The sequence below is a fragment of the Glycine soja genome, chromosome 11 (assembly GCF_004193775.1).
Source record: "Glycine soja cultivar W05 chromosome 11, ASM419377v2, whole genome shotgun sequence".
Lineage (NCBI taxonomy): Eukaryota > Viridiplantae > Streptophyta > Magnoliopsida > Fabales > Fabaceae > Glycine > Glycine soja.
The window spans coordinates 24,442,068-24,453,633 of NC_041012.1; the positions used below are offsets into that span (position 1 = coordinate 24,442,068).

General features: G+C 32.6%; 1 protein-coding gene across 1 annotated transcript; it reads left to right on the forward strand.

Moving 5' to 3' along the window:
* The first annotated feature begins 1,125 nt into the window (after positions 1 to 1,125).
* LOC114373513 lies at positions 1,126 to 3,342 on the forward strand. Its single transcript, XM_028330991.1, has 3 exons — positions 1,126 to 1,264; positions 1,897 to 1,989; positions 3,073 to 3,342. Exons 1-3 carry the CDS (start codon positions 1,186 to 1,188, stop codon positions 3,171 to 3,173), a joined length of 273 nt encoding a protein of 90 aa, XP_028186792.1. The 5' UTR covers positions 1,126 to 1,185; the 3' UTR covers positions 3,174 to 3,342.
* The last annotated feature ends 8,224 nt before the right edge of the window (positions 3,343 to 11,566 follow it).

The following is an 11,566-nucleotide window of genomic DNA, read 5'->3' on the forward strand; positions in this document are numbered from 1 at the left end:
TCTCGCCAGTAGCATTGGCTATATCTTTGTCATCTTACAAGTAGCACTGACTATATCCCCATGGTCTGAAAAAGTTGCCTCTGAACCCTAAAAAGCGCTGCCAAAATCTGGAAAAGCTGATGCCCTAGTTATGGAAATCGGCGGTCAAACTGGCTACTCCCCTGCATGGTCAAATCGCCAATACGAGTGGCGAGACCACTGCACTCCGCGCCACGTGTCGATGCCAGCCCAAACTCACCAATGGGGCTGACGGTTTCCTTCTTCCCTGCATTCATTTTACGTAGACAACAGACCCATGCCAGAATATGTTTAAAAACATCATCATTTTACGAATAAGTTTGAAAAAGTAGCCCCTTTAGGGAAATTTGCCTATTTTTACATAGGAAGGGACTATAATAATTGCATTTTTTAGGGGGGAGAGAGACTGCAAAATCATACTACAATACTTACACCTTTCAAAGGAGTAGAGAGTAATTTAACAATATTATGTTAAATGAACTAATTTTTTTAATTGAATATAAGAGAAAATATTGAAATCTTCATTCTCATATTAAGCCCACTATATCATTAGGTATTCGCATCCGAGATATTGTAATTGTCTGCTTTATATTGATCGAATCTCGTTACAATTAAAAGGTGCTTCAAAGAATAAGGAATAAAGATATTTATAAATTATCTTTAACATCAACTCTTAAATATGATGTAGAGCTTTTAGGTATACTTAAACAAATCCATTATCTACTGAAAGAAAATCTATTTAATCAATGGAGAAAGGGGTTACAAATCCCAAATTCAAAAAATGTACTACAAAAGCTTCATTAATAAATACTTGAAACTCATGAAAGCATTGATGATAGTATAAAAAAATGAATGCAATAAATACTTGAAATGAAAGCATTGATGACAGTATAAAAAAATAAATGCAATAAATACTTGAAACTCATGAAAGCATTGATGACAGTATAAAAAAATAAATGCAATAAATACTTGAAATGAAAGCATTGATCACAGTATAAAAAAATAAATAAAAAAAATAAATACAATAAATACTAAAAACTCATGGAAGCATTGATGACAGTATAAAAAAATAAATGCAATAACTCATTTTTTACTCTATAAATTGTAGAACAATTTTGTTGTCTTCTACAGTCATACAACAAAATTTGACTTTCTAGAGTTTGAGAGATGGCTTTTATCGCTCGGATGTGCTTGCTCTTTCTTTTGCTCACCTCTGCAGTCACCTGCAAGGAACAACCTCTGATGAGTTTAGTGCTTTACATAAACAATTGAAAAAATATAGTATACATAACTTTTTAAAACGTGTTTTTAGTTTATTCTTTTCTTTTATTTATGAAAAATGTATTGGCGTTATGTGTTTTCTGATGCTTAATATCCTTCCAAGTTAAATTAAAGATTTACAAGAAATAATTTTCTCATAATTGTAATAATTTATTTCCACATTTCAAATTGAATGTTACTGCTGCAGAGATAAAGGAAAAAGGGAATCAAGATCAAATTTTGCATTTTGCTATGTTCTATTACAGTTGTTAGGCATTTTTTTAGTATGCATACAATGGTAAAGAATATTAGTGATGGTTCAACGACACTATTTTTTTTTTTTCATATATAATAATGAGTTAGGATAGACCCATTACTACTCATACTAACCATTTGTTGATTAGGCATACGATTTCTAATCCTTATTAGTATAAATTAAGAGGTATGTTTACTTCTGTTTTTATTTTTTGTTTTCATTTTTTTAATTTTATAAACCTGCTATCTTATTTTTAAAATGTTTTCTGTTTTAAATATTTACACGGCAAAAGTGAAAATGACTTTTTTTTCTTTTCTTTCTAAGAATCTAACATTAGGTGAAATGATTTTAATTTGGAACAGGGGACCTAAATAGCAACCACAACATAGATGATTATCACTATCCAGGGGCCAATCCAAAATACGATCCTCGCATTTCTCGTCCACCACGTCCAGGTGAGTAGTTATTATATTTATTTTTAAAAATATACTATATTTTAATTAAATTCCACATTTAATATATTTAGATTTTTAAGTCAAAATGTCTTATAGTACATGTTAATGTTCCCGGCTTGTTAAATAAATAATAAAAAAGTCTCATTCAATTGATTAAACAAGATATACAAATTGGTATATACGATGCTACTTATCTTTAATTTTTACAGATAACTAAAAAACTTCTTAAATAAATTAACTGAATACTAACTATATAATGTTAGACCCAACCCTTTTTACTTAACTTTTTAATATTCCATAAACTTTAAGTAATACTTATTCGTTCTTAAAAAAAGTAATAGTTATTTTGATAAATTATAAATATATCATCAACACTTTGTTTTTTTCTAATGGTGAAAATACCACCATGAGTGTATTAGGAAATTTTTGCTCCAAATGCTGAATAAATATTCTCGCTCATGAATACTATGATTTCCATATTGCTCTAAACATTAGCAATGTACTTATAATATAATTTTAAATATATTTTTTATTCTGAATAAAAATTCTCATGAGATTCATCACGTGATGTCTATGTCACTGTTTGAAATTTTTTACTTTTTACTATTTCTGTTAATAATAAAAAGTACAGTAAATTTTGTGTTGATAACATTTTCCTGAAAGGATTTATTTATTTTAAAAATATACACACTATTTAAGGAAAAGTTATTAATAATTTGCGGACTGTGTTGTTCTTCCCGGCTACCATGTTAGCATTAATAATTTGCAAACTGTCATGTTTGTGGATTAAATAAGTAAAGGTTAACACTTAACATAAAACTTAAGGTTAATAATCTCTACATCTTTGTGTTATTACTCGTTGAATTCTAAAGATTAAAACTATATATTAAAATTAAAATATCTATTTAAGAGAGATGTTCATATTTTGCTTTCAATTATATTTAAGTAGAATTTTTTCTTTTAGGAAAGATGTTTATAGAAAACTAAGAGCATTGTATTCTTTCTCTTCAATTATTTTGGTTATTTTTTTAATACTTATATAAGTCACAAGGTAATAAAAGTGATTTGGGTGTTCTTTTTTAGGGAACCGAAAGATGCAGATCAATGAAGAAGATTATCTCGGACCAGGACCTAACCCTATACATTATCCTTTCTCCCCTCATCCTCCCCCACTTGATGATTGAAGACTTAGTGTTATAGACATGGCTGATGGAGTGACAGTGGAGTTAAATTATAAGCATGTTTAAAAAGATTAAGTCACGTATATATGAGAACAAATTTGAAATTAAAATGTATAAATTTCTCTCTCTAAGTATTTTAATAAACATATATGTTTAGGACTTGATCTCAAAATTATTAGTTGTTGTTTCTTTTTATTTATTTTTACTGAAAAGTGTTAGTTTATTAGTTTTATAGTTTTATTAAAAATATCAATTGAGGAGATTCAAACTAGCGACTTCTCTCTCCTCCTTTCACCCTTCTCCAATCATTGAACTAATCTTATATCTCCAAAATTATTGGTTGTAATATAAGGAGCTGCTCTTCTGTTAAATCTGATGGCTTTATGTTGCTGCCTGCGGCTCATTTCTTTTGGTCAAAATTAGTTTTAAGGTCATTTTTAAATTCATTTGGCTAGCAATAATTGGAAAGACTCTTCATACATGTTGAACTGGTTTTTTTATGCACCATCAATTTTGTTGTAGACAAGGATTTTACTTAGTATCATTCTTCAATCTCAAAAGAATAACAACTTTTTATGTTTCAGTCAGATTGTTCTCCACAATGATAATTTCTTAGATTTAGAATATTTCTTCAATCAATGGAACACAAGAAAACATCCATAATGAATGGTACAAACATTACACTCACAAGGAAGCACAAATGAAGTGAAAATTGAGTAACTCTTAAAAATTTGTATCTTAAGAGTTAAGGCTTTTGATATCACTTTCGGTAATTTATGATATCAACTATGTCCTGTGGAGAGGTTTGAATTAAGTACTGCATTGTCCTCTTTACTTCCTCATCAGATACATTCGCGCCCGGAATCATTCTCACTTTCAGTGACTCCAATCCAACAAAGCAAGGTGGTATAGTTATAGAAGGAATTAGGAGAAGAATGAGTTGGAATAGACATAATTTAATGGATATTCTTGAATTCAAGACTGAGTATTGAAAAAAAAAGAGCTTAAATACATTTTTCATCTTTATAATTTTATGCTTTTTTCATTGTTTGTTTCAGTATTTTTTTTCTTTCATTTTAATTCTTAGAAAATATGTTTGTTTTGTTTTTCATTCTTAAAATATTTTAGATTGCACTATCAACGGTAAAAAATTAGTATCCAAAACGCTTTAAAAAACAAACATATTTTAGTAATGACTAAAATAATTTTTTTTTGCAAGAACAAAAACGCGAAATTACAAGAAAAAAATATATTTAAAAAAGAAAATACAGACATATCATGAACCTTACTCTTAGCAAAATTCCGAGTGTACTAGGAGATAGTGTCATTGTCTTTACATTATATATCACTTGCAGCCAGCTTACATTAACTAAGTATCTGTTCTCAAACACTTCAAGATGTACTTTTTCGAGAAAAGAAAGATTGCATGTGGAGGAGAGTTGGCGGTTAGTAAAACCTATGATCATGAGGGAAATAAGATTTGGAGTAGAAAGTGCAATATCACAATCTTGTCTTCCAAGGAGATTGAGTATGGTCAAACTGGTAAGGTTGGAATTAGATATGCAGAGTAGTTTTGCATCCGTATGCAAAGAACAACTTCCAATGACCAAAGTACTCAACATGCTACAAGTTGAAAACAGCTCAGCACATTCATTGTGTGAAAGTGAAATGCTCAAGATGCAAGCTTTTTAATGCTGACAACTGCAGAGATTTTGGAAGTTTTTTCATTTAAACATCGCAGTTAATGGAAAGCTTAAGAACTGCCAAAGATGTTGGGGGAAACTCAAATTTGGTTCTGAAACTTAACTTTGTGTTGATTGTCAACTTTTGAACATTGTGCATAGAAGCATATTTCATGACCCTATTTAGGAGTTTGGGCTCAACCAAACCATGGCGCTTGAAATCAAGACTAAGAAGGGAAATCGAGTCATCTCGACTGAACAGAACCCAAGATACAAATTTTCTAAATTTGTTCAGCTTACTAAAGTGTGAAGAATTGAATGCAAGATTAGTGAGACGTTTCCAAAGGTCTTTCTCCTCTTTACTATCTCTTCCTCTTCATCTTCATCACCAACTTCCCCTCTCTTCCTTTTCCTACCCATATATAGCCCAAAATAGTTTCTAAAATATTCCATCTATAGATATTATTGAGAAATTTGCTTAGAGACCAAATTGGGGAGTGAAAATCTAGAAGTACTTAGCATAGCAACACAAAGAATAATTCAAGTTGCTTCTAGTCATTTTCCTAAATCATTGGTAAAAGGGAAGGAAGGTTATGCCAAAAATACCTTGTAAATTGTGATTTGGAGACAGATTAGTGTCACAACTCTGATTTTTTTTCTCGAATGCTGCTTTCAAGTTTGGTACAATACCCATCTAATCTAGATACAAATATTAGTGACATTGGTTATTTGTTATATTTAATAGACTTTTAATTTTTTTTACAACTAAAGATTAATTATAAATAATTAACAACACAACCTGAATATTATCTTCTTGACTATAACTACGACAATTATATGTTAAAATATAGGAGAGTAATTCCAATTCGTGTGTTAGCTATACCTTATTTACAATCATGCTTTTTAACCTATACACAACAAGGTTAAAAATATAACATTGAATCTGTTAATTAAGTCACAAGAACTTGAATAGAAAGAAAGAGTGTGTGACAATGTGAGGTTTATGTCCATTGCGACAATTTTCTTACTCTGTTTTGTAAGAATGCTCCAACCATATGAAATCAACATAAGTTTGAAGAAACATTCAAACTGAGTGTATTTACCCTCGAGACTTATACTCCGAAGAGTCTGTCAGGGTCTCTCCCTCCTGATTCAGGTCCAACCTAGAAAACATTTTAACATGCAGACTCTATCTATGAACTATACAAAAGACACAACTCCTTAAGTGTTCTCAAAATAACTTTAAGTTGTCGTGCCTCAAAGACACTAAACTTGTCGGGTTCCCATAGTGGATCTCATCACACTATTCGTTGCGCATTAACACATCGCCCTTAAAGGGTCTTACAATTGTGTGATTATACAATGTATAGCTCACAACTCAGTACGTACAATATCTCAATACACATGTATCTTACAATTCAACACATACTCAATTTATCACATATATCCAATCCCAATCACAATGTTGTAATCCCAAGCAACATGTTATCACACCACATGAATCATATACATATCACAGAATATTCATATATGCATGACACAAACACAGACTTTACATATGAATTATGCAATACACAAAACTACTTAATTGTTATCAAAATCATTTTAACTCGTTGTGCTTCAAAGTGATTAGACTCGTCGGATTCCCATAGTGAAGGCCATCATAAAACTCATCGTGCATTAACTTATCGCCTTTAAAGGGTCTTATAGTTGTGTGATTTTATAATTCGTAGCTCACAAATCAATGCACACAACATCTCAATACACGTGTGATCTCACAATTTAACACATACTCAACTTGTCACTTACACATAGTTCATCACATTTCCATAATCCCAAGACAACACGTTATTACTCCTCATACATCATATACATATCACACAATAATAATATTAATATTTTATGTTCATACAATTAAACCCCTCAAACAATTTCACATAATCATATCAAAATCAAAGGAATCAAAAACATAGGTTCAAAAACATGAAAACACCAAGAACACTTAATTTTATCAACCAATTCGCATTAGGGCATCAATTGGCCCATCAAACATAACAATCTCATGATTATGATCGTAAAGGAAGAATTACAATACAGTAAGCATCCCAAAATAAACCTCAAAGTGATCCTGTAAGGATCTATACACATGTTCATTCTAATCCCAAATGAGATAAACTCATCCCTTACCTCTAAACTCATGTGTGTAGTCCTACAACGATAGAGGCATCTCTACTAATTCCCTAAGATTCTTCAAGCTTTTTTTCTAGTTGTTTTGCAAGAGTTTCCAAGCGTTAGAGATAAGGAGAAATGATTAAAGCCTCAATTTTACTATCTCAGTGTGAGGGGCATATCTCTCATCACAGACATTATTTTGCAAATCCCAATGATGGGAATGTGCGAAAATGAGTATTTAAGGTGGTGTCAAAATTTCAGGCCGATCCAACAATTAGATACTCTAAGATTGTATTTTTACTGATACATGTTTGGGTATATGAAAAAAAAGAGAATTTTGGGAGAGGAAGTAAGGAGAACGAATTTGAGAGGAAGAGAGAGAGAGAGCCAACAAACATATCATAAATGTAAAAACTAACCTAATATGTCTCTATTCATAGCTAGGGTACTTTAAGCCTATTATTTACTCTATTTTCTTTATTTAATTATTTTATAAAAATGAATTCTATTTTACTCCCTATCAAATAAATAAATAAAATATCATTTTTATTTTTTAAAAACACATATTACCAGATTGTGTTATTCCTACCATGTAGAAAATTAGTGGCGTTAGTCTAGGTGAAAGATAACTACAAGTCCTTCTTGGGCAGAAGTTGTTTTGAGATGAGAGGAAACCTAAGATTAAGGTAAAATTCCCTTAACTAGTAATCGAACCAAAAAGTTATTTTTGGATTCCTTGAATTAACCTTAATTCTTGTTGGAGATGACTCAAGTAAGTTTAAGTTTTCGGGTGAGATCCTTGTAAGGAGTAAGCCATAAGTTCATAGAGAAGTCGACCACTGTAAACCGTTGAGTGCTGTCCTAGCCGCGTAGGTCCTTATTGGAGTAGTAAAATATTTGAAATAATTTTTAAGTTTAGAGGAGTGCTTGTATGAGGACAAGTAGCGGCCTAAGTTTCCTCGATAACTCAATATTCATGAAAGGATTTATCGTACGTATGACCTAAAGTTTGTAGCCACGGTTTTCACTTCCACACTTTAGAGGTATTACTGTTAGTTTGATACGTTGTGAGAACCTTAAGAGTTAAATCCGAGGTAGAAGAGATGGGTAGAATTCTTAACAATCTTGTTGTAAGTTTAGTTGATTTGTTAATATGATTTTGTTGAGATTTTTTAAATTTGTATGTTATTATTTGTGTTATATATATGTTACGTTAATTTTAGTTGGTATGTAATTATTATTTGGTTTAGATTGTTTAGGTTTGTATGGTATTATTTGTGTTATACGGTACGTTAGTTTTAGTTGATTTGCTAATATGATTTTGTTGAGGTTTTTTAAATTCGTATGTTATTATTTGTGTTATATATATGTTACTTAAATTTTAGTTGGTATGTTATTATTGTTTGGTTTAGATTTTTTAGGTTTGTATGGTATTATTTGTGTTATATATATGGTATGTTAGTGTCATACCCTAATTTCGTCCGGGGACCATTGTTTGGTGGCATGCAACCTTCGCTTGACCGCCTCGAGGTACTTAACACCCATCGTTAGGTAATCCGTAAAGTTCTGCGACATTCTAGAAGTAAAAAAGAAGCATTGTTTCACAACCTGTAAAGTTCCGCAACATTCCAGAAGTCAAAAAGAGCATTGTTACGTAATCCGTAAAGTTTCACAACATTCCAAAAAGAAAATGGATGTCATTACGGAATCCGTAAAGTTTCATGAGATTTCAGAAAGAAAACAGCCAAAAACACAAAAATGGGGGGGGGGGGGGGGCGTGAACTTATCAAGATAGGGGTGTAAATAGAAATTCAAATCTAGGCCCTTCCGGAACATTTTGGAAGTTGGGTTGCTTAAGGAGGAAGCAGCTGGGCGGCAAGCTCCTCCACGTTTTTGAAAAATGGTTTCCGTGGCTTCCGTGGCTTCCGTAATGCTTCCGTAAAATTTCCGAAAACCTTGGGTAAGCATATTTCACTTAACATTGGTGAAAGGGAAGAGAAAAAAAATGAAAATCAAATCTGAAACACTTCTGTAAGGCTTCCGTAAATTTTCTGTAAAGTACGAAAAGGGGGGTGAACTTAGTAATTCGGGTGCACTTAGAAAGCTTCCTCAAGAAGCCTCTGGGCGGCAAGCACCTCCCTTTTTCCTTATAAATAGGGGAGGGGGTCTGTTTCAAAAATATTCATCACCCCTTGGCTATGCATTTCGGCTGTTTTGGGTGAAAAAATGTATTTTCGTGAAGAAAATCCAAGCCGAGGTGCTTCCATAACGCTTCCGTAAGCGATTCTGTGGAAATTCTTCATTGTTCTTCATCGTTCTTCACCGTTCTTCGTTCATTCTTGAGTCTTGAACCGGTAAGTTCCCGAAATCAAATCTGTCAATTCATTCTTCGTTCTGTGTACTTTCACTTTAATTTCGCTTACTTTCAATTTTCTTTTCTTCTGCTTTAAAGAGCTTTTTATCGTTTATTTAAGTTGTTTTCTCACCTAATAAATGATAAAATAAATTTCAACTGATCATTTGTGTTGTAATATCGTTTAATCACTGTTAAAACAAAATCTAACCGATCGTTCACGCTGTAACCACGGTTAAACCAAAAAAAGGCAAAATAATAATAAAATAATTAAAATATCTTGAAAAAATAATAATAAAATAATCAAAATATCTCTGAATAAAATAATAAAAAAAATCAATCGAATGTTTTTTCTTTGAAAGTTTCCTTGAATGAATTGACTAATAATCAAAGTGAAACCAATGCAAAAATCAACTCACAAATCAAGTTTTGTCCGCAAAAATCACTAAAAACCGTTTTAAGGTCCAACGCCTTAAACAGTCCTCTTTGCTTTTTTCGGTTAACATGGACCGTTCAAAAGCATAAATCAACATGTAACTTTACCACTTTTGCAAGAATTACGTAGGTCTGATTTTCTCATCACAATTGATGATACGTAGAAGCAAAAGCCCCGCTTTTGTCGACCACCCCAAGAGATCGTTATTGGTCCAACGCCTTACCGTTTCTCTCATTTCCAAAAATCAAAAGATCCTTTAATGGTCCAACGCCTTAAACGACTTTTGTTCGTTTAAAATCAATCTTGCGGAAAAAGATCAAAACAACTTAACCAACGTTTAGTTCTCAAAGAACTACGTAGGTCTGATTTCCTCATCGCAATTGAGGATACGTAGGAGCGAGGGAAACACCCTTTACTAAAGCATGTTCGCATTTTAGTGAAAAAACACCAAGACTATTTTAGTCTCACAAAGTCAAGAACTACGTAGGTCTGAGTTCCTCATCACAAATTGAGGATACGTAGGAGCAAAATCCCTGCTTTTGTCGACCACCCCACCTTTCGTTACCGTGACCCAAGAATCCGGTGGCGTGTAGAGACACTTTACGGTTATCTGCACCATGTCATTCGGAGACCCCAAGTCCACTTGACAAGCAGAGACCAATGTGGTCATCTGCACCCTTTCTGGAGATGTCAACATCTTCCGGTAGAGACTATTTTAGTCTCACACCGCTTTCACAAGAACTACTTTGGTCTAAATTCCTCATCGCGATTGAGGATACGTAGGAGCAAAAGCTCCATATATTTAATTAATTTTTTGTAAGTGTACTTAATTTTTTTAATGTATAAATTTTATTGTCAATTTTTGTATTATATTTTATTTTGCAGTATCAATGGCATCTTCCTCGTCATGTTCATCAAATATACAAATTAAGTCTGGTCCAATTGATGGTGACGTTTTATGAATGCAAGCTAAGCATGTTTCAGAACATGTTTTGAATGGGAAAGAAGACAGAAAATTACACATCAAACGAGTTGTCCCCACATATTTAAAGCATAATGATCTTGCCAGCACCACTAGCTATATCAGTGATCTTGCCAGTAGCACTGGCTATATCTTTGTCATCTCGCCAGTAGCATTGGCTATATCCCCATGGTCTGAAAAAGCTGCCTCTGAACCCTAAAAAAGCACTGCCAAAATCTGGAAAAGCTGATGCCCTAGCTGTGGAAATCACCGATCAAACTGGCTACTCCCTTGCATGGTCAAATCGCCAATACGAGTGGCGAGACCACTGCACTCCGTGCCACATGTCGATGCCAACCCAAACTCGCCAATGGGGCTGGCGGTTTCCTTCTTCCCTGCATGCATTTTACGTAGAAAACAGACCCATGCCGGAATATGTTTAAAAACATCACCATTTTACGAATAAGTTTGAAAAAGTAGCCCCTTTAGGGCAATTTGCTTATTTTTACATAGGAAGAGACTGTAATACTTGCAATTTTTAGAGGGGGAGAGAGACTGCAAAATCATACTACAATACTTACACCTTTCAAAAGAGTAGAGAGTAATTTAACAATATTATGTTAAATGAACTAATTTTTTTAATTGAATATAAGAGAAAATATTGAAATCTTCATTCTCATATTAAGCCCACTATATCATTAGGTATTCGCATTCGAGATATTGTAATTGTTCGCTTTATATTGGTCAAATCTCGTTACAATTAAAAGGTGCTTCAAAGAATAAGGAACAAAG

Bases quoted from the DNA above. Each gene is read 5' to 3' on its own strand.
- LOC114373513 (XM_028330991.1), top strand. From the start codon at position 1,186: ATGGCTTTTATCGCTCGGATGTGCTTGCTCTTTCTTTTGCTCACCTCT. The intron at 1,265-1,896 runs GTTTAGTGCTTT...AATTTGGAACAG, and splicing joins CAAGGAACAACCTCTGATGA to GGGACCTAAATAGCAACCAC. The intron at 1,990-3,072 runs GTGAGTAGTTAT...GTTCTTTTTTAG, and splicing joins TTCTCGTCCACCACGTCCAG to GGAACCGAAAGATGCAGATC.